This window comes from Condylostylus longicornis, unplaced genomic scaffold (genome assembly GCF_029603195.1).
Source record: "Condylostylus longicornis isolate FDR11 unplaced genomic scaffold, ASM2960319v2 ptg000033l, whole genome shotgun sequence".
Lineage (NCBI taxonomy): Eukaryota > Metazoa > Arthropoda > Insecta > Diptera > Dolichopodidae > Condylostylus > Condylostylus longicornis.
This window is the reverse complement of record NW_026578002.1, coordinates 1,470,807-1,494,431: the sequence shown is the minus strand read 5'-3', so window position 1 is coordinate 1,494,431 and position 23,625 is coordinate 1,470,807. Positions and strand designations below refer to the sequence as shown.

General features: G+C 25.6%; 6 protein-coding genes and 1 non-coding gene across 8 annotated transcripts in view; 2 read left to right on the top strand and 5 right to left on the bottom strand.

Moving 5' to 3' along the window:
* The window catches only part of LOC129608630 (cAMP-dependent protein kinase catalytic subunit 3), a 97,424-nt gene extending 93,931 nt beyond the window's left edge, over nt 1-3,493 (top strand). For both annotated transcript variants that reach the window (XM_055520271.1, XM_055520270.1), the window contains exons 4-9: nt 523-691; nt 1,771-1,880; nt 2,567-2,812; nt 2,937-3,118; nt 3,214-3,291; nt 3,357-3,493. In XM_055520271.1, the coding sequence (XP_055376246.1) occupies nt 523-691; nt 1,771-1,880; nt 2,567-2,812; nt 2,937-3,118; nt 3,214-3,291; nt 3,357-3,482 (911 nt within the window). In that variant the 3' untranslated portion in view covers nt 3,483-3,493. The remainder of the gene's footprint in view (nt 1-522; nt 692-1,770; nt 1,881-2,566; nt 2,813-2,936; nt 3,119-3,213; nt 3,292-3,356) is intronic.
* Nucleotides 3,494-6,400: 2,907 nt separating this feature from the next.
* Nucleotides 6,401-7,131, bottom strand: LOC129608674 (putative RNA polymerase II subunit B1 CTD phosphatase RPAP2 homolog). Its single transcript, XM_055520334.1, has one exon. The coding sequence runs from the start codon at nt 7,035-7,037 to the stop codon at nt 6,579-6,581; it is 459 nt and encodes a 152-aa protein (XP_055376309.1). The 5' UTR covers nt 7,038-7,131; the 3' UTR covers nt 6,401-6,578.
* A 795-nt stretch (nt 7,132-7,926) lies between these two features.
* LOC129608632 (uncharacterized) lies at nt 7,927-12,635 on the top strand. Its single transcript, XM_055520273.1, has 7 exons — nt 7,927-8,040; nt 8,092-8,921; nt 8,983-11,163; nt 11,236-11,502; nt 11,626-11,709; nt 11,774-12,219; nt 12,278-12,635. Exons 1-7 carry the CDS (start codon nt 8,019-8,021, stop codon nt 12,555-12,557), a joined length of 4,110 nt encoding a protein of 1,369 aa, XP_055376248.1. The 5' UTR covers nt 7,927-8,018; the 3' UTR covers nt 12,558-12,635.
* Nucleotides 12,636-12,747: 112 nt separating this feature from the next.
* Trnak-cuu (transfer RNA lysine (anticodon CUU)) lies at nt 12,748-12,820 on the bottom strand. The gene has a single exon. It is a non-coding gene; the product is annotated as a tRNA-Lys (tRNA).
* A 391-nt stretch (nt 12,821-13,211) lies between these two features.
* Nucleotides 13,212-13,850, bottom strand: LOC129608681 (ADP-ribose glycohydrolase OARD1-like). Its single transcript, XM_055520342.1, has 2 exons — nt 13,660-13,850; nt 13,212-13,582 (listed from the first exon to the last, which is right to left on the bottom strand). Exons 1-2 carry the CDS (start codon nt 13,739-13,741, stop codon nt 13,215-13,217), a joined length of 450 nt encoding a protein of 149 aa, XP_055376317.1. The 5' UTR covers nt 13,742-13,850; the 3' UTR covers nt 13,212-13,214.
* Nucleotides 13,851-14,939: 1,089 nt separating this feature from the next.
* On the bottom strand, nt 14,940-16,101 carry LOC129608680 (uncharacterized). Its single transcript, XM_055520341.1, has 5 exons — nt 15,972-16,101; nt 15,855-15,897; nt 15,667-15,798; nt 15,369-15,594; nt 14,940-15,315 (listed from the first exon to the last, which is right to left on the bottom strand). The coding sequence occupies exons 1-5, from the start codon at nt 16,054-16,056 to the stop codon at nt 15,001-15,003; spliced, it is 801 nt and encodes a 266-aa protein (XP_055376316.1). The 5' UTR covers nt 16,057-16,101; the 3' UTR covers nt 14,940-15,000.
* A 2,152-nt stretch (nt 16,102-18,253) lies between these two features.
* Nucleotides 18,254-22,306, bottom strand: LOC129608595 (integrator complex subunit 3 homolog). Its single transcript, XM_055520215.1, has 2 exons — nt 20,445-22,306; nt 18,254-20,332 (listed from the first exon to the last, which is right to left on the bottom strand). The coding sequence occupies exons 1-2, from the start codon at nt 22,126-22,128 to the stop codon at nt 18,597-18,599; spliced, it is 3,420 nt and encodes a 1,139-aa protein (XP_055376190.1). The 5' UTR covers nt 22,129-22,306; the 3' UTR covers nt 18,254-18,596.
* Between the last annotated feature and the right edge of the window lie 1,319 nt (nt 22,307-23,625).

The following is a 23,625-nucleotide window of genomic DNA, read 5'->3' as shown; positions in this document are numbered from 1 at the left end:
CTTAATTTATTGACATAATGACTTTAAAGTCATTCGTACCCCTGAAACTGTATGTCAATCAAGATATTACCTTCTATGGCGAAATCGAAATATTTTGGCAAATATAACGGTTTGGTTAATCTATGTATGAAGATTTCTGTTAGATTTCTTTATACGAATTCGACAAAATATTTGGCAGATAAAAATATGATGTGACTTTACAATACGATAATTTACTCAACTTTATAAAATGCTGTCATTGAAAGAAAAATTTTTCGAACAAATCAATTCGCCGTAAATACTACCGAAATTCGTCGTACATAAATAAGCCAATTTCTTAATATATTTTTCAAATTAATGCATTTTTATCAATTTATGTATATGTACAGGTATATACTAACTAGATAGTTGACAAAAGTTTATAATATTTTTAAATTTTCAATTTTTTAAGTCCAAAATTTTCAAATACAAATAATTTTATCAAGCGAATGTTTATATTTCTATATTTTTAACCGATATCTCTTTTTTTTCTTTTATTTTTAGGTACTGGAACATTTGGTCGAGTTTGTCTTTGCAAAGACAAAATCAATGACACATACAGTGCAATGAAAATTTTAGCTATGACTGATGTCATACGCTTAAAACAGGTTGAACACGTAAAAAATGAAAAAAGTATTTTAGAAGAAATAAATCATCCATTTATTGTTAATTTGTAAGTATTGAAAAAAAAAAAGTTTATTTTAATATTTTTATTGAAAAAAAAAATGTTTTTTTTTTTTTGTTTGATTTGTTTTTACGTAAACAAATATGAAATATAAAAAAAAAATTTAATGTAAATATTTGTTTTGCTAAAAATTTGAAATATTTTTTTACCACTTTTTTAAACATTTTCAATTTTATTCCGTGCACTACATATAAATGATATATTGTATTAGCACGAATTGCATATATCTAGGCTTAATTCAAAGTGCTTATTTTTTTCAATAATATAGCTAAATAACGCTCATTTGTGTCAACAGTGACACAACTCAAAAAATATGGTTTATCTGTTATTCATACAGAAATTTAAAGAACCTTAAAACATTTCTTTTTTATGCAAAAATTATAATTCTTTGCCTTGAAAATTGTCACTTTAGTAAAATTATAAAATAATGCTAGAACCCAAAGAACATATTAATTAACTGAAATACTTGATATAAAGTATAGATTTTCTGAAATGTGCAAATTTTGAGTTATGTCAGCATTGTAAGAAACGAGCGGTGTGTACCTATGTTTCAAAATATTTGAATGTTCTATTTTAGAATTAAATTTAAAATGCTATTAAAATAATTTAATTTCGAAATAAATTTATACAATTTCATCTGAAAATTATTAAAATCATTTGCAAATTAAAATATTTGCACTTTATTAAACGTTGAGAAAAATAAAAATAAAATTTCATTTAATAATCTCTTAAAACTAGATAATTTTGACATTATTGTCAAAATATTTTTTATCTTTTTGAACTCTTAAAGAACTTACAAAATTTGTCATTTTCATTTCATTTTACACAATTGTTATTATTATTTTTTTTTGTTTTCCTATAAATAATTTTTAGTTAGCAATGTGGGAGTTTGTTTTCTTTTTAGTTTTTTTTTTTTTTTTTAATAAATCAAATGATTTTCCTGGTTTATTATAAATTACTTTTACTTTTCTGTATTCATATAATCTAAATATTTATTATATTTTAAAATTTTAAACAATTTTTTTTTTTGTTCCGAAAATCTTAACATATTAATTTTATTATTTCAGATTATGGTCAACAAAAGATGATTGTTGTTTATACATGTTATTTGAGTATGTAAGCGGTGGTGAACTTTTCTCATATTTAAGAAATTCAGGACGTTTTAATAGTCAAACTGGTAAATTATATATATATATTATATTTTGTTTTAAATTTAATATGCAATTCATTAAGTGTAAATTACTGAATACATGCGCATTCATTGAAATTTAAGATGTAATCGATAAAATCGAAAATGTCGTTCGGCAACAATATTGTATCTGACAGTCACCAACCGGCAATCAACAATTATTTATGCTAAAAAAAATTTTTACATAAAACCGTTTGACAACTCTGCTTCAACAATAATTTATTTTTTGATAATTTAAATTTGATATTTTACTTAAATGTTATTTCATTAAATAAAATTAACTTATCCTCTTCAAAATTTTCAATTTTATTACAAAAATGCCAAAAACTTACATTGTTAATTATGCGACGTTTGTTTTTTGCATTATCGGTTACACAACTGTGTCTAGAAACTGTTAACAATTAATATTAATAATTACAATGCTTTTGTTAACTGCATTATCGATTAAAATTCAAAGTAATTCATCGCACATTTTACATTATCGATTGCATTTATAGTAACGCGCATTTTGAAAGTCAAGCTTTATACATGAAAAATTATATTTGCTTCCAGGATTGGAAATATAAAATATTGAACAATTTATAATACAATTAATTATATATGTAAATATAAATAAGTAATTTATATAATTTATATTTTCACCGTTTTTCTAAATTCTCTATTTTTTTTTGTAGCAAATTTTTATGCCAGTGAAATAGTTTTAGCTTTAGAATATTTACATTCATTATCAGTTGTATATCGTGATTTAAAACCAGAAAATCTATTAATTAATCGTGATGGCCATTTAAAAATAACAGATTTTGGTTTTGCTAAAAAATTAAAAGATAGAACATGGACACTATGTGGTACACCAGAATATTTAGCACCAGAAATAATTCAATCAAAAGGACATAATCGTGCTGTTGATTGGTGGGCATTAGGTATACATATAAAACTTTTACAAAAATTTTTTTTTCTTATTTTATATAATATAGTACATACATATATTGTCAGTTAATTTTATTTATTTTTTTTAATAAAAATGTTATTTCTATTCTTTTATAGGCATTTTAATATATGAAATGTTAGTTGGATATCCACCATTCTACGATGATAATCCATTTGGTATTTATGAAAAAATTTTAAGTGGTAAAATAGAATGGCCAAGACATATGGATGGTGTAGCTAAAGATTTAATTAAAAAATTATTAGTCTTGGATAGAACAAAACGTATGGGAAATATGAAGGTAATTTTTTATTCTCGAATTAAATATTAAAAAAAAACATTTATTTATTGTTAATTATGAATTTAAATGATTATTTTTTTTTTATTTTTTAATAGAATGGTGCTGATGACGTTAAACGACATAGATGGTTTAAACATTTAAATTGGAATGATGTTTTAAATAAAAAAATCACTGTAAGTGTATTATTATCATTTTAATTAATAAGCAAAATGTTAATTGTTAATTCATAAAATTTTAGCCCCCAATTGTACCTCAAGTTTCATTCGATGGAGATACCAGTAATTTCGATGAATATCCAGAAACTGATTGGAAACCAGCTAGAGCATTAGATCGAAGTGAAGCACAATTATTTGTAGATTTTTAAACATTTTTATGTATGTATATAAACTGATAAGCAACATTTTATGTTACTATATAGAATATAAAACAAAAAAAAAAACAAAACACAATAACAAACAAAAAAAAAAAAAAGAACAAAAAACCAAAGTTTTCATTTAATTTAGATGTCAATAAGTTAAGATGTTATTATATACTAAAAGTTATTATAAATAATTTACATAAAATATATACTAAATAGAATTTTGTAAAATTAAATTACGACCAAAATGAGATTTATTTAAATCATATAGGGTCTTTAATACAATATAATCAAAAGATTATAATATATTGTATAAAATCTTTGCATATTAAATTCTTAAAATATGTGTAATGTACCTTTTAGAAAAATAAAATATTTCTATAAGAAATAAATATAAATGTATAATAATATTATAAATGAATTTTATCAATCAACTTCATTTATTTTTATAATATGAAAATAAAACTATTTCAAATATAGAATATACAAATAATGTATGTAATTTAAAATAAAATATTTAAATTAGAATTAAGTACTAAAAAATCTTACATACATTATATAATATTATGTATGCAAATAATTATTAAACATTTAATTATAATTATTATTATTAATAAAAAAGAAACAAATATTGTGCAAATATTTCGTTATAAATTTATAAAATGTCTTGATTTTAAAAATATTTTAAAATGCTCTATTAAACTCTATATATTAAAATAAAACTGAAAATTAAAAAAATAATGATTTTACTTTATATACATATATGAATAAATATTAATATAAAATGAAATTAACAATTAATTAACAAAATTGTTAACTTATAAAAGAAATATTGAAAACTATTTCCTGTAATGATCATTTAATCAAAAATGTGCATTTTATTTGACCTTACGCGTTTATGTAATACAAAATTGTGTACAACAAGAAAAAAAAATTTTGTAGGAATATACAATATACAAGAGTCGATTATTGATTTAATATTTTTAATTAAATATGAACAATTTGAACTGAGTTTTTATTTTTCCAATTATTTCTTATAATCTTATTGAATATTTAATTATAAAAACAACTAAATTTAGCACAAAATGTTCATATTTAACAAAATTAGCACAATTTCAATGTTCATAACTTAATTATGTTCCACTTAATTGAACAAATATCATTCAAACCTCAAAAATTCCTTATGTTCCTATGAAAAGAAGGAATTTTTAGGGTTGTCAGTTCCATGTGCTGCACATACAAACAAAACTATTCAAATAATAAATTATAGTTTAAACTTTTCTTGTTTTTTACAACTTTGGCTAATCTAATAAAATAAGAATACTAATAACTACAAAAAAAAGTAAACAGGAAATATTTACATTATTTTTGAATACAAATTTATAACTATATTTTTGTAATAATATTGTATGGTAAATATATGTACGTATGAGCATATGTATTCGCTCTATCTTACTTCATATGATTTAACTACTATTCTGTTTTAAAAAAATATTTGAATTTGTTAAATTTCCAGTTCAAAAATATCAAAAATTTTCTTTATATACAATACGCACATATTAATTTGTCTTTTGCTTAAATTAAGTTCAAAACCCAAGTGAAATATAATACGTACATTGACTATATTAAGATTAAAAATATTTTCAATATTTCGAAATTGACTTTAATTGGTGTGAATAAAGCTCACTATAGGCGCAATATATTGAACTATGTCTTGAATATTGAAGGTATATTTCTGCCGTAATAGGTACTTTATTTTAAACTTTTTAGAGCTTATTAAATTGATTTTAAAATTTCTAAGATTAATTGATTTACATTACCGTATATTAATCTCAAATTATTTTTATATTAGTAGTAAATTTAATAATATAAAATATTTTTTATTTAACGTTCATGTATATAAAGGTTATTGAACATTTTAAAAAATCAAATATATGTGTACATTATATAATTTTGTTAATATATTTATAGGCATGTTCAATATTAAAGCATACTGAAATATATTGTATTTGTAATTGATTTTAAAATTTTCTTTTAATATTAAACTGATAATTTTTAAAAAACAAAACTGAAACTGATTTTAAGAAAATAACACTCTGAATATTGTTTTTTTTTATTTAAATTTTTAATAATTTATTTATTTATATCATTTTATTTTTTTTTAATAACATTAAAATAGGTTAAATAATATTAAAAGTGTTGTTTTTATTTAAAAAAAAAAATTATTGCTTTCTGGGAAATCTATCCATTTTTAGAGGTTACATGTACAATGTAAGTATGTGAGAGATTCTACGATAGCAATAGAAGAAATGATGAATAAGGTATTTTTTACAGTTCAACAATTAGCGCAAATTCTACCCAAAATTTTAAATTAAAAATGGAGACATAATTATCGATTGCTCGATATTTTGTTAATTTCGTCTCAATCATTATGCTAACGTAGTAAGATGTGGATACTTTTTTTTAAGACAAACCTTAAAATAAAAAATACCTACTTTTAATCAAACTAATTATTAAAGACAGTTATTAGCTATATAAAGATTTTCGAAAACTCAATCATCACAGCTATATATACATATGTACATACGCATATTTATGTATATTTCCAAAAACCAAGGTCTGATAATCTGGCTTCCAAAATTATGTTTCGATTCAATTACACGTTAGACTTATACATTAGCATACTTTTACTCGTGAACGAGCCTAGAAGAAATCTATGTAAATTTATCCCCTTATTTTATTCAGTTGACCAATATTTACTTAAATTTTGACCTAGTAAATCTCTTAAATCTTATACCATAATTTGGACAAACAAATAACTCATACGTTAATAGAGCCTTAGTTATTTTTGTTTCTGTATTTCTAAACAAGTTGTAGCGTAATATGGTAGTAAAATTCAAAATATATTAATATTATTAATTTTATCTAATTTTTTTATTCAATATTTTAAAACTTAATTATAGAATATACATAAATAGTGTATAATGTTCTACAATATATTTTTTATCGGTTTAGTTTTTGTCAAAATTAAAACCGCTAAATAAAAACTTTACATAAATATACTTAATTAACACTTGAACTAACTATTAAATCCTAATTTTTTTAGCTAATACCTTCAGAATTAAACAGCTGAAATTCGGTTAAATCATTATCTTTTCGCAACCATAAAGGACTAGTTAAAATTTGCTCTTTTATGTAGATGGAAGCCTTATAACAATTTCCTGTACAATACTTTTTCTTTTCGGTAATGTCGTAAACTTTATTAGTTATCGTCGAAATAACATACTTTTGAGTTGGAACATCTGTCAAGTCCTTATCACACAGTGGGTATCCGCATATTTTTAATATTGAACGCTCTTCTACAATATCATCGTAATGGGATTGTGTAATGAAATTAATTTTTAATAGAAAATCCTTTTCTTCAATATTTCTTTCGATAAATTCTTCAACAATTTTTTGAGCACGTTCATTGCAAATTTTTTTTCTACGTAAAGTTTCAACCAGTTGTGCATCACTTAATTTTTTTGCATTTTTATTAAATTTATTTTGATTTTTAATCATTTTACATTTTTTAGATTTTTAAAATGCACATTTATATTTTGTGTAATAAAATGTTATAATGAAATATTTTTTTAAGAATAACTTCATATGAAGAATCAATTGTTTGAAATTTTAATTACATATGTATGTTATTCTGACGTTTTTGCTCCTTGGTGACAGTACATGACGTTTCTTCAAATTATGACATAAAATGTAACATAACATCATTTAATTATTATCGCTATAAGTGACGTCAACCAATTATTTTTCGCTGAATCACAATAGTGCGAAATCGGAAGAAAATAGGACTACTTCAATGTGACAAATATTTTTTTCATTTATTTAATCGTTGTATTTATTTAATGCTTTTCAAAAAATTTTTCCTTCGTAGACCGAATAGCATTTTAGCTCAATTATCTTAGTAAAAATTAAAAATGGCTTGGTTTAATAAATTATAAGCCACGAAGATTGTTTTAAAATAACTTAAATAAAAAACAACTGAGTTTTAGGAATTTGTTAAAATTAATGCAGCTTGTCAAAAAATTAGCTAATCATATTCGATGAAAAAAACATGCTCAAGAAACAAGCTTATTATTTTTTACTAAGATGACGATTTAAAATCTAATATGTTTTTGTGAAGGGATTTTTGATTATTTTAAGAAAGGGAAATTATAGTAGATGCGTTATTTCACTTTCAGGAAAAATATAGCACACACTTTATATAGATTATGTACATATCTTTATTGTATTAATTTTCGCTATTTAACACGTATAAATTCGCTATTTTTTACTCTTGATAAACTTTCAGTCTCTCTTTGTGTCCAGCCTATAATTTTTACATTGTCTACATTAAGCAGTAAATGATATTTCACATCACACAAATGCATACATACCTTCACACTGTACTACATGGAATTGACATTTGAGCACATGCACACATTATTTTTTGTTTATAAAAAATACACATTTTTTTCTAAAATAAATAAAAAAGACTAAAGGGGTATGAAGACTACATCAGAAAAAGGTATAATATTTATTTTCTAAGAGTAAAACTTGATTAACTTTTAATATGCAGAACTGTTGAAATGGCTAAACAGAGAAAATCACACAGTATTAGAAAACTTAAACTTTGGGATTAAAGCTATCAGATCAGTTGATTTTGTCCTCTCATCTAAATACAATACGGTTCTCGAATGGATTTCATCTAAAAGCAGTGAAATATTGACGGAAAGTGTTAGTGAAAAAGAAGAATTTGGAACTTTAACAAAACTTTTGGAACTGAAATATCCAATTAGTTTAATAACCCATGCAGCCTGTTCACAATTTTTAGATAAGGTTCTCTGTTTTGCTCAAAATCCAAAAAAAAAATTTAAAACAAGGAAATTCGTGGAAATTTTGTTTTCGATATCTAAACATGAAATCTTTCAAAATATTGATGAAAACAGATATGAAAAATTTTGTTTATTGCAGAAGTGTATTTTACATCGTTATGAGCAATATTTAATAATAAACAAGGAAAATTTCGCCTTTCTTCATGAAAGAGAGTTTTTTAATAAAATCATTCTAAACATCAAAGAATATATTAAAGGAATTCCTCAAGGCAGTATTGACAAATTTGGTGCGCAATTCATGACAGTTACTTTAAAAAAATTAATAGAACTCATGATATCAGTAAAAGAAAAATTACCATGTTTTGACGATATAGTGGAAATCGAAAAAGTATTGTTTACTAAATATGAAAAACGCATCCTTAAATTTAGCTCACATCTTCCTATTCACGCTCATTTTGTAAATATGGAATGCGCCTTGATCAACTTTAGAGGCCATAATATATTTTATAAAAAATTTATAAAAAGTAGTTTTGACTTTGCCCAAAGGTTTACTAATTCAAAGCTTAAATTACAGGTACTCACCCACAAATTTTATATTTTGTGTTTTTTTTTATTTATATTTAATTTACTTGTAGATCATAATTGTTGTTTTAAAACTTTTAAGAAAACACGAAGTTAATTTAAAATTTGAAATGCCTCCAGAAGGACCCGTAAAATACATGGAAAACCAAATTCAAAATATTGTTAAAGTTTATGTGAATCAAAACATCAAAGAAGTGATGTGGCTATTAACCTGCACTATAGAATTAAACCCCCTAATATTGGAATATTCGATTTTCGAATTAGCAGCAAAAATAATTACAAGTCCAAAGACAAATCTGCAAGAACAACAAATGTATGATTATTTTATGAAAATTTTATTTGAAATGTTCAGAAAATTAAATCGCCCAGAAAAGTATGTTGCAAATTTATTGAAAGCGTTGGAAGAACATTTAAAACAAAATCATATTTTAAAACAAAAACGGAAAAATCTGGAATCGGAGGAGTCTCCGCGCAAAAAACCTAAATTAAATTTAAGTGATTTTGCAAGTGATGACGAATTTTATTTTAATATTATCATTAAAAGTTTAGAAGTAACTTATCAAAACTCAACTGAGATATATATGAATCATCATGAAAGTTTTAAAGAAATCGCTTTTGCTTGGAATACAATAACTGGAAGGGAATTTGCAAAGTTTATATCTTCTTTGGTATCGAAGCCTTCTCTGATAATTTGGAAAACAGCTTTATATAATTTAGAAAATGTTATTAAGAATATAAGTGACCATTGTTTTAAATCAGAACCAAATGAAACAATTTTATTCAGTTTGGATTTCTCTTCAGCTTTATTGTCGCAATATTTTACTGGATCTAAAATAATAGAACATTACGATATATATTCATTTGAAATTGAAAACAACATAAAATTAACCAAAAAAATTTTGAAAAATTTTGGAAACTTCTTATTAAATATTGAGCATAATAACCGGATTGTAAATTCGTTTTTACAAATTGTAAAAACATTTGGAATGTTTTTTTTTATTACCTATTATTATCCAAGCCAAAATGAAAATAAGGAAATAAATTTAACAAAAACTGGATATGACTTTTTATCAAATGACGAATGGATACTAATTGAACAACGAATAGCTAATTTTGGCGATAGTAATGCTAAACACAATAGCAACATTTTGCTTTTACAAAAACTAAAAGGGAAAATCCTATTGCAAAATAACATTACTTCAAAATTTAATATAAAGAGCATCTTACCTTCAAATTTTCAAGATCCAAATCAAATAATAAAATTGTTCATCGACGAAAATAATATATGGATGACGCGGTATATGTCTGAAAGTGAAAAGAATTTAATATGTAATATAATATTCCAAGATGATTTTGAAAATGACGTTATTTATGAATTTTCAAAAATATTAATGCAAAATTATGATTGCTTTAAGATAATCATTACAACGTGTTATGAAAAACTTGGCAAAATAATTGAATCAAAAAAATCTGTACTTCATAGCATTGATTTTAATAAATATAAATCATTGCCACTAGCTGATAAAGTTAAATTAATATGCCAAAAAATACAAAATAATCAAAAAGGAACAATTAAAAATGTAGAAATTTCTAAAATTCAAAGAAATTTAAACATTTTAAATTTATTTAATGTAGCTTCATGCAAGGAAGATTTTAAAACGGAGATTTTTATTTTACATTTTGCTTTGTATCGAGACCTTTTAAACATATCTAACAACCAACTAATTGAAAATGCTTATAACATATTAGAACGTTTATTGCACTTCAAACCTTTCATTAAGATTTGCGATTTAATTCCATTTGAAAATTTCATGGAAGTTTTACCTACGTCAGCGTCAACCAAATTTTACGATTTATTATTTCAAAATTTAAGAGAAAATAAAATAGAAGACATACAAAAATATTTATCGAACGTTCCAACCTATTTGAAGGAAAAAGAAAATTCTCCAAATAATCAAAACGAATTGCTTTTCAATTTAATTAAGATTATATCAAAAATTGATAATAAAAAATTTAAGATTATTCTAAAAGAACTTTTGAGGGAGTTTGAAAATGTTTTCTTCAGTAGCGCAAAAGAGTTTGAATCTTTCAATAATGAAGAAAATAATTTTATTGACAAAACTTTTGAGATATATCCAATTTATTTGAATTACGCTATATTGCGAAATAAAAACAACGAATTTGAAATCACTGATGACTTTCGCAAATTTTGTAAAATCTATCTTGGTTATTCGGTAAGCACAACTTAATATTTAATTATTTTGTTACTCCACATGTATGTATAGTTATTTATCGTGCATTAATAGGTCAAATATTCAAATGAATATTCCGTGCGTCTTACAACAATAGCTTTGAACAATCGTGAACTGTTACATTTCGACCCTGATGAAGTGCAATTGATTTTGCAGAAGTACTGGCAGCACATTAAACTCGAGCTGAGAACTAACGAATTGAACCATTGCAATTTGGAAGAAAATATTTATAAAGAAAAACATTACAGTGAAATTATAAAATTAATTGTTGATAACAGCAGCAAAAGTGACTTTAGAAATTTCTTGTACGAAATAGAAAATGTAAGTTATAAATAAATATCCATTAGGATATTGTGTTAGTATTTATTAATTAATATAAAACACAAATGTTAATGGATTGTTTTTGCCAATGTTAACTACAAATATTTAACTTTTATGTTTCAGGAAACTACTAAAGATAATACTGGTTATATTTGTCGAATTATTCAGCAACTTTCAAAGCTACAATTAGATAAAATAAAATGTGCTGTAAGTCATAATAGATTTAATAACTATTCTTTAATAAAATTCTTATTTAATTTTGTTTTTTTAGATTTTGAACGAATACTTTAAAAAAATTAGCCTAGAAATAATTTTAAAATTAGAAAAAGATTTGAATGACCAATTCTTGAATTACAATGTTGTAATAATGCTATTAAACACAATGTCATCATTAAGTACAAATCGAGAAATACTTTTGTCATTAGATCACATAGATAATATTTTATCATTTCTAATTGATATAAATATTAAGAAATTTGTGTTAACTGACAATAATGAAAATTTATTTAAAGAGTTACATAATGAAATGACAAATCTTTGTATTATATTAATCAAATCAAGGCACGAAATAATTACAGATCGTATGCCTCAATTTATAATTATATATCAAGATTTATTGCAATCTTTATGTTGGTATAAATCTGATCGACATAAAGATATATTACTAAATAAGGAAGATATTCAAAGTTTATCAGAAATGGGAGCGAAACTGCAAAAGTAAATTGTAAACTTAAAAATTTTATAATAAATAATTTCATATTATATTAATTTTTAGCATAATGCATTTACTCGCAAAGCATGAATTAAATTTGAAACGCTTAGCCCCGTATATATTAACATTTATAATTGGTTTAATGGTAACGGACAAGAGGACAACTACGCTATATACTGAAATTAAAACTCATATAGAAAGTATTTGTTATATATTAATCAAAATTTGTGATCATCGTGTTGGACCCTTCATATTACGTTGCACTAATGACGCTACTAGACATGTTTATGAAAACTTGGTAAAAGATTTCGAAAAATATCACAAGTTCAAAGGAAAAGTATAATTAATAACGTACTACACAAATATTAGAGTTAGTTTTTACACAAAAATTTTTTAATAAAAATAAAGTTTTAATTTTCAATTTGTAGTTTTTATTTTTATGTAAGTACTTCGTATATAAGCTGTTTTATATTTCAAGGAACAAAAAAAAAAATCGATGTAAAAAATTAGTCGTAACAAAAAAAAAATTTATTCGCCCAACGTGGGGCTCGAACCCACGACCCTGAGATTAAGAGTCTCATGCTCTACCGACTGAGCTAGCCGGGCACTTAAAATACTTATGCTTAAGATGTAATTTCATTACCATATACATACACAAACATTTTAATCCTAAATATAAGTTTCTAATTTTTGTGAAATTATAACATATGTATATGAACATCTTTAAATTTAATATGTATGTACAAACATCAATGTAATGATTAACCGTATACATATTTAATAAATTAACATTAAATTGCACACGCTTATCTCAAAGTAATGACACTAATGAAAATTTTCGAAACAATTCGAAATTTAAAATTCTGGTGCTGAAAAACTCAACGTCTACATACTTTCGAACCGTATCCTATTATCTCAATAAATAATTCTTAAAGAACATAATTATTAGTGTGATCTGAATTGGATGAAGTATTTAGCCAAATTATTAATTGTTAAATCTTTATTTTGGTACAAAATTATATATTACAATTTCAACATTCTCATTTTGAAATGTTTCATTAATAATTTCTTTTACTTTATTCCAAGTTAAACCATCCAAACCACAACCAATCCTTGGCATAGCTAGTTTATCAACATTGTTAGATATCATATGATTCTTCATCGACAAAAGTGAACTAGCCAAAGAACCGTAAGTAGGTTTTTGATAACTTAAAGTTTTTGTCACTAAATAATATATGTATCGATCTGAGTTTTTGTCTTTGATTACTGCTACGCCGCCTGGCTGCACATTTTGCCTTTTCAATTCCCCAACTTGACCAAAAGAATCACGAAATTTAATTGCTATTCCTTTACCCATTCTTAAGTCGGCTTTAAAAAAAAATGTTTTTCATATTAAAATTATTATTCATTTTTTCAAAAAATTACTGAAATTTTAATTTTCTTACCTGCGACGCAGTGTGCTAATGAAAAATCTGTAGAACAACTAAATAAGTCTCCTGAAACTTCAACTAATCTCATCTTTTCCATAGAAAGTTAGAAACTTCTTCTACAAATGATTTTACAAATCTACCAATAAAAATTAAATTTTCAAAAAACCCCCTAATTTATTGTTTACAATTTTATACATGTTCACATATACACGAACATATATTGTGGGCTTTGAACGAGTGGGAAAACAGTTCAGTGTTGTCAAAAACTAAGATTTTTCGTTAAAGATTTTTGATGGTTATCCGTTTATCATTTGATTTTCTGCCAGATTTTTGAAAACAATATGATGGAAATTAGATTTAACAAAATTTTTTGCACAGATCAGCTAATTTTTTTTATTTTTCATATTATCCTAAGCATAGAGTAAATATTTAATACATATCCTCTAAAATTGACATAAAGTACTCGAATCCATGGGAGTTTTTATGGCAGCTTAAAACGTATTTAAAGCCTATTTTATGTCCATATAATCTTACCTGACTTTGAGCCAGCTTCACTCCAGTTAATCAAAAAATTTTGTTTAGTTAACTTGAAATTTAATAGCCCTTTTCGAGATTTCCAGTTGACATGCCTCTCATTCATAAGGCAGATCGAGATCTGGACTTGGAATTTCAATTTGCAATGTATATTATAGAGGTTAAAGTAATATTTCTTAAAATCCACTTGAGTTTGGTATTAGCCTGTATTATTTAATTTGTCATCTTGGGTCTTTCAATGCGCGTATTTTATTTAGTTAATTTTTAAGTCAACTGAAAATTTCAAGTCAAGTGACGTTTATATGAGCTCTAAGATCCGCAAACTGGCAAATTAATGTACATGTAATACTTGTTAAATTCAAGTCAGTTTCAAGTAATATTATTTCAATCTGTACAGGATATACGCAAATTGAAATTTCAAGTCAAGTTCAAATATTCGATCCGGCATATAATCGAAGTAAATGTATGTTGGATAAAACTACATCTGCAGTTTTGAAAAAATTGCATTAATGTTGAAGTATGAGTGGCTATGTTGATCAAAGTGCTGAAGGACCAAGTTGAGTAGTAGATGGTCAACATTAGATTTTATTTAAGGTACTGTTTACACATATAGCAAAGACTTTTTTATTGATCAAAAACAATTCCTCTTCATAGAAAATACATAGTATGTACATACATATGTGCAGACTTGAGCTTAGTTTCATAACGGCTTGACTTTTTGAGGGATTTTAAATTGTTTTATTTTACTGATTAAATAGATATTTGCACATAAAAACAAAAATAAGATACAGAAATAAGATATTATGAGAAGATTATCTTTTATTAACTATTTCGAACTTTATCACTTGTCATGACCGACTGAATAACATCAGCAAGATAGCGAATTGAACACGAAATATCCGTTAGAGCTCGTACCCTATCTTTTTCAATAGCTAATCTCATTTTCAAAAAATCTTGATCTTCTTCATTCACGCTGGCAGATATTTTACCTGCAAGTCTTTTATTGCGCCTTGTTTTCTCCGATTGGCTGTTCGGAAATTCTTTGTAAAATACTTGTTCATCTTTTTCTTTTTTAATGTCACTAAAATAGAGTTCACTCTTATCTGATATAGCGTCACTCAAAGTTGAAACAGAGTGCTAAAAAAAAACCTTTTAAAATTGAAAATTCTAAATAGTTCAGAGATTATTACACATGTTTTTTCTTCATCCTCACTGCTCTCCCTTTTAATAGAATCGCAAATAACAGAATCCTTAAGATTACATATTTCATTTAAATTGTTTCTAGTTTTGTTAGATGGTTTTCTCATAAGGTTTATAATTCTTTCATCTAAAGCAGTAACTATTTCATGATTAGCGAGCAGAAGATGGTTTTTTTCTTTGAAATTTACACTTGCAATCTTTTTACGAACTTGCTTTCTACAAAAGTAATACGAATACATACGTGTAGTAAATTTACATTTATATTTTAGCTATTTCAAAATCACATACCTCATATCAAGCCAGCAGCGCTTCCATTGTGACGAGTTTTTATATGCTCCTTCTGTATATCTATTGAGTGTTTTGGTGATTTCTTCCCATTTTTCATTTGAAGCTTCACTGTTAAATAATGTATTTTCTGCGCTAAAGTTATAAGCATATAAATTAATAGAGAAAATTTAAGGAGAAATATGAATTGCCTTATAATAACACCACGATGTTTTTCCAAAAATTCCACCAAAGCTGTTTTTAGTGTGCAATATATACAAAGAAATAGTGAATTATAAAACTGGCAATTATATTTTATATGGTCTTACCAATTTTTTGTTCTTGGGATACTCTCTTGCAATAATTTCTGTTAGAAATTTGACTACCTACCTTCTTTTCCGTTTTTCCAGCCATAATTTAGAAATTTTTCAAAATACCTACTATGTAAGTAAATAAACAAATCTTATTTTAAGCAAGTTTTGACATTAATCTGTCAATGACATTTAAAAAATTTACAATCCTCAGTGGTAACAGTTAGTCCAATTGTGTGATACCTTTTTGAGATTTAAATATGTACGTATATATAATATATTTTTTGAATATTTTTAAAGCCCTCTCACGAAAAAATTAAAAAATAACTCAATTAAATTTTAATAAATAATAAAGCCTAGAGGCTACAATTTCACGAGAAAAAAAATATTTATTTTTTTTAAAGCTTACTAATTCTTATTCCTTCAATTTATTTTTATTTGATAATTGAAGAGGTAACAAAGCTTTCAACATATGATACTAGAATTCGAATGAAAATTCTTAAATAAAATTTCAAAAGTTACAAAACAATGTTGATCCCTACGGTCCTGAGTATGCTATTAATTTATAGCTTAAGGCTTTATACTACTTTGTAGTATAACTTCTATTAAACTTAAGTTATGTATATTATATTCAAATTATATATATGAATCTGTATGTTCATATGTACATAAATACTTTAAATATTTTAGTTTAAAATATTTAATTTAAAACACAATATCTCACGATTTCAAAACACAGTATAAGAAGTTCTAATATAGTTAAAATACCGTCTAAATACAGTTTTACAAAAACTTTTGAAACCACTGCATTGTACGCTTTTGTTTCACATATTTTAGAATATCGAGAAATACAATGTCAAGAGATTTTAATATACATTATTGGTACATCGTTAATTTTACGCTTTCACTGCGTTTTGAAAGTCACGGATACTAAGTACATGTTTCTTGGTATTTTAAACTTCCTACTAAGAATTTGAAGCTCTATTATGCGCTCAGCAAGATCAAAAACAACAAAAATTAATATACATATATGCAAGCCATCCCCATAAGGGATGGGGAGGAGGAAAGAAGGGACATTTTACCTGGGCCTCACTATTTCCTTAAATTAACAACTCAATATTTTAAATAAAATATTTCAATTGAAAAAATGTCTTTATTCAAAAGACTATCAGAGAATATTTTCATTTGTGCATAAGTTACCCTTTTTGCGACAATGTGTCAGGACCGATTAAATAGACTAGCCACTATAAACATTAATTATGAAATAGCACGTTTTTTAGATTATTCGGGCATAATTATTAAATTTGCTAATATGAAAGCGCGTAAAGCCTTTGTGCAATAATTAAAAATAATATAAAATTTATAAATCATTGAAATATTGTATATTTATTCTGGTTTTTTATGCATTGTATTTTAAAAATTTCAGGTCCTCTAAATATCAAATGCCCCATACCTTGCATTAGTGCAAATATTATTTACTAGTACAAATATTGTAAACTAAAACTAAAAAAAACTTGGTAAAAAGTTCAGCAATTTTCTTTATTTTTTTAATATTTCAGGTTTTTCATTTTTAATTGAAGTCTATCGGAAAAATTCGGCAAATTTCAAAATTCCATTAACACGGTAGATTTTAATTTTTAATAATATGTATAAAACTTCTGCACAACTACAGCAAAAAAACCTAAACTCGATAGTCATTTATTTGACGAAGTAAAAAATGTTTTTAAAATTATATTACCCTAAGATTGCTCCTAAATTTATGCAAAATTATATAGTAGTAAGAATTACTATTTTAATAGAATGTTCCTTTATTCAAAACTAAAATTATATAAAAATTAAAAATATGTATGAAATATCTAGAAGCTCTAGACCTAAATAGTTTAATGAAAATGTGCTATTTTAGAAAAAATACGTTTGATCAACTAATTTTTTAAAAACAGTTAGAACACAGCCTTCTTTTAATAAACATTTTTTATAGCCAAAAACACTTGCATACAAAATTATGAGTTCAAAATTATACTTTGGTAATGTCGCATAGATATTAGTAAACTTTAAAATTTTTTGTAAATACAAAACTAACGAATTTGAATCTTAGAAAAAAAAACCTGAAAAATAAAATAAAATTTTCTAGGCCCTATTTTATAAGATATCCATATTAAATTTGATATAATGTTTTTGAATCGCGAGTATTTGGTTACTACCAACTTTACAAGTTCTTTGTAGATTTTTTATTTAACTTTTTGATTAATTTTTTATTTAACTCAATTAAATTCGTTGAAATTTAAATAAAATAATCGAAACAGTGTATTATAAGTTTTATTTGCAATAAAATATTACTTAATAAATTCACATTTAAAATTATAATATATCATACTATTTGTATTTTTCTCATTATATATAACATTTTTTTTTTAATTTTTAGTTTTTTATTTGAATTAACTTACTTTTCTACATTTTACGAATATTTTCTCAACATTAAATATTTTTTTAGTACAAACTTATCATTATGCTATTGTTTATTCGATAATGAAACTGCTCTTCAGTAGAATCATGATCATATTCTATCCTAAGCTTATGATTATACAACATTAAAATTTTTCGAAGTTGTAGCTGATATTTTGAATTTCCTTGTTGCGTGTCATATCAGTCTGAATCGCTAAGAGCTTTTTTTCTTCGTTTTGATTGTTTTGGTTTTGCCCATTCATCATCGCTGGATTCTCCCTCACTGGAATAATTATTAACGGTTTCAAAATTTTTTTTATTGGTATTATGCGAACTATTTGTATCTTTTTTGCTATTCGGTTGTTTCCTTCCTCGCCCTGTTCCGCCTCTTCTACTTATACCACTTGTTTCATCTTCTGCTGCTAAAGCAAATAAATCGCTATATTGTTTTTTTATGCTATCACTGCTGTGTGAATAAGCTTGTTGCAAAGCGGTTTGCATTTGGTCTTGTACATATAGTCCGGTACCCGTGCCATTACCATGTCGACAACTGCGTCGAAAATGTTCTAAATGATTTAATAGTTGATCAGCTGATGGCGTACTGTTAATGGCTGACTGATTTTTTGCAGGCCTTTTTCTTTTATTTGGCGAACTATTTGGATATTTTGACATTAGTAAATTAGCTACAATTTCTGATAAAATTTCTTCAGAGTCTGTACACCAAAATCTTAAAGCCGATGTTACGAAAGAATCACCACGATTTCTCGTCTCTCTACTTAATAATAAACGTATTAATTCTGTGGTCGGTTTTTCATGTTTCAATAAAAATAATATTGATGTTAAAGCTTCAGCATGCTTAGATGATTCTAATTCTGGCAGTAATTTTTGTATAACTTCAATAGGCACATCGTGAGCTTGTACTAATTGCCACAAACAATATTGTTCAAATGTTTCATATTCTAAACTATCTCGTATGCATTCTAAAACACCATCATTTTTAAATAATTGTAATTTACCCTGTGTAACATTATAAACTAAATCCCGTAAATTTCTCGCATCTATACAACTTAGGATTATTCTTATAATTTCGCTATTATTAATTACATTTGTTTTAAATTCACGAAAAATATCAGGTATTAGCCATAAAAAAATTTGCGTATTTTCTGCTTCTAAATTAGTAAGGTCTTTTGTTAAACATTTCACCAACAACTCTGTTCCCGTACATTTTTCATTATCACCTTCATCTTCATCTTCATCTTCTCCATTATTATTGTTCCCATTTATATCATTTGTGTCATCGCTACCGATTTCACACAGCAGTTTGTATATACTACTTTTATACGAATAACTTTGATTTGTGTTTTTTCTTGATTGCAGTTTACTGTACACTTTAAGAAAGTATAGAAGCATATACCCCAGATCGGGAATTTTTTTATAAATATATGTTAAAAAGTTTTGAAATGACTTTTTCAATTTATCTTCGTATTGGTACATTGTTCGACAGATACTGTACAATGGGCAATTAATACTTTCTGTAAGCAGTTTTTCATCGCTCTTGCTTTCGGGGAATTTATTTTTCGGTACGGTTTGTTTAAGTACTTGAACAGTTTGCGTGTAAACATATAATTGTTGTTCAGAATTTAAAGCTGAAGGCGACAGTGTTCGAAAATCATTTAAAAAACTATCAAATGTTTGAGTTGTTTTGGTTGTTATAAATTTTTCAAATGAATCAGATATTGAAGAAGGCAAATCAACTTTGTCAATAGTTGGTTTCTCTTTTAATCGAACTTTTGAAAGAGGTAAATCGTCATCATCGTCAGTCAGTTCTTCACTTTTATTGTATAAGTCTGGATCAGCTTCTTCGTCACTAAAAACAGCTTCCGGCTCATTATCATTTTCTTCTTTTGTAGAGGCATTTGAATTCCCTTCATTATTTGCTATAAAAGATAAAAGATATAACAGTATTAAAGATTAGTAGAAATCAAAAATGTATAATTTTTAAATTTAACTTTAATTAAAAGAAATAAAAAATTATTTTAAAATACACACCAACTACAGATCCGTTAGCGTTAGTGTCCATTTCTACTCTTATTTGATGCTCAATTCCAATAATGTTGTTGTTATGATTTTGAAGTGGTAGCTGTGGAAATACGTGAGGATGATGTGGGTGAACTTGTTGTTGTTGTTGCAAGATTTTGATTTCTTCAGGTGATAGCTGAGGATGCTGCACATTTGGATGCAAGGAATTATTTCGGAAGTCGGCATCATTTAATATTGAAGGTTGTGCTATATTAGGTAGTATAGTTGCATTATTGGAAATAGAACAAAATTCACGGAAATTGTCCCTAATTAAGTTTTTAAGCTCTCTATCCAACTTCGGCGATTCAAAAAGAGGATGAAGGTTTGTTATAACTTGCTTTTCCAAAATTTTCCTCAATGAATTATAAACTCCTGCTCGTATTTTATCTTCATTTTTTGGCAGAAAGTTTTTTATAATCCGACAAAGAAAGTCTAACAGTGTACTACTCACCAAAGGATGATTTCTAATCGAGTGATACATCACCAGTATTCCGGGTTCAACATTCATAATATTATCTTTTGTTGGATCGAAAAACAACCAATCATAGAATAAAGCTAATTTGGCATTCGATTGAGCAACAGGATTCGTACACGAAGTTAATAACCAACCAATTATGGCCCACCGCGGAATTATATCTGAGCATAACATGTCATTTGTAGGATGTATTACATTTATTATAAATCTAATTAAATCTGATCGCAAACTATGTGATTCTGGTGTATTAAAATATTTTTCTTGAAACCAATCTTGATATCGCTTATGGTTACCGAATTTAACACTTGATGTAAGAAAATGTAATTTCCTTTCAACTTCCGGTGTTAATCTTGATTGTAAATACCTGCGGCTTGTGCGTATTTGTAACAGCTGCCAAACTCCTGTAAAATTTGGACTTAACGATTTCGGATTGGACAACATGTCACGCCATAACATGCTGAATTCAGGTATTCTTGAAACATTTTGTAATAGTCTTACGAAGTCTCTTCCAAGCGATATGATATCAACAAAGCGATCACGTATTAAACTTATAACAAATTTCACTTCTTTATTTCTCAAATTCACAATAGCAGGGCTGTTGCTGCAATGATCTTCTAATAAACGAACGTATGTGTATACAACCAAACAAACACAAAATGAATTTTTTTCTAACCACTGCCGATGCTCTATAAATATATCCAACAACCCTTCAACCAAATACAAATTTCTTGGCGATATATCACCCCCACTAGCCTGCCTCAAGCAATTCCATACAATATTTTCTACATTTTGAACTTGATTTTTTATTAGTTCTCTTACTAGCCACAATAATTGACGTCTACCTATTTCAGATAATTTTGAATATTTTTCCACCAACAAAATGTTTAAATTGCTGATAACCAGCTGTAAGCCATCTCTGCTAATTAACGTTAAATCTCGATAAGTTTTTGGAGCTAATTGTTCATCAGTTAAAATTATATAAAGCAATCCAATACAAATTTCTTCATGAAATTTTTCCTTATTTGCTAATTGATTTAAAATATCATGTAATTCTTTATCTGATAAACCTGATATTTGTTGCTGCACATATTGGTGTGCACGTTCATATTTTTCTTCTTCATCCCTATAATCAACTGATGAATAAACAAATAATTTCGATTGACTTTTGCATGCTTCCATTATACAGAATATAGAATATACAGAATTGTTATGTACATTAAATTTTTCAAACAATTAGAATTTTATTTTATAAGAAATACATCGATAATTTTCTTTATTCTGATGGAATTTATATCCAAGTTTTTTTGAATAAATTCCACCTATTTAGGTTCGTCTGACTCTGAGCCTGATATAAAAATTTTTTATGAAGTGTAGTAATGGCGAATCATAAGCTAGCAACAATTTTTTAACCTCATTTGAAGTAAAATTTTTAAGCACCTTGCGGAATGAAAAAAAGTTTGAAGCCCAAAAGCACTTTCGACATTCGTAAATAACATAGGTTTATGCATTGTGACAATGTAGCATGGGTTTACAGAGTTGATACACTTATTTGAAATATATGTAAGACTTGACAAACAAAATAACTTTGTGCGTTAAATCGCCTCAACTGCAAGTAGTTCTTCTTCGTCGCTGAAAGTATAAACTAACTTAAATAGTCGATTAAATTCCAACTCAATATTTTTTTAACCAAATTCACTTTAACAACTTTAAGTCGTTCAAAAACCACAGAAATTATAACAATTATTTTAGGGTCCTCTGTGAGACTGTATCAACTTTTGATTCAGTTATCTTAGTAAAAAAATAATAAGCTTTTAAAAAAAAATGTTGTCTTTTTTAACCAAGAATTATTTTTTTAATTTTTTGACAAAGCGTATTAATTTTAACATACACTTTGACGTTGTCAAAAAATTAAGTTGTTCTGTTATTGAATTTTTTTAAAATTAGCCTCGAAGTTTCTAATTTTTAATTTAACTGAGTTATATTTTAATTTTTGTCGCGTAAAGGCACCTTATTTTTATAAGGTGTTTGCAAAACCTTTAAAAAAATTTGTTAATTTTTCAAAAATTTGAATCATGAAATCTATCGAAACCTACCACAATACTTCTCTCAGTGAAAAATGTTCAAGGTTTTGAAGTTGATGATAAAATGATAAATTGAATTGCATGGTGATGGAAAAATGATGATGGTTTCATTTTCTCAAGTTTTAAGGTTTGTCCACTTTTAAAACCTTAAAGCTCGTCAAATCATATGCTTTTATGGTTTTCAGATAATTTTTTTTTAAAAAAAAATTATCACCAACAATAATTTTTTTTCAAAACTTTTTAATTAAAAATAAAACAAAATGGATTCACAAATGATTTTTTGTAATTTCAACGCTTTTATAAACCAAAAGCAAAATTTTCTTTTTGTATAACCAAACATTTGTTTGTGTTTGATAAGAAATATTTTTAAAATTTGACATTTAGCACCTTTTTATGAAATTTTTAAGTTTTTTCAATTTTTTCCATCCGGTTTATTTTTCTTTTTAATGTGAATAATTTTCCTTTGTGCGAGAAATTACGTCGTTGTTTTCCCTATTCAAAGTTTTTCAAGTTTAATCTTACTATATTCTTCTATTATAATAGTTAAACACAATAGTTAAACATAATAGTTGTTTAATTAAATAATAGAAATCAA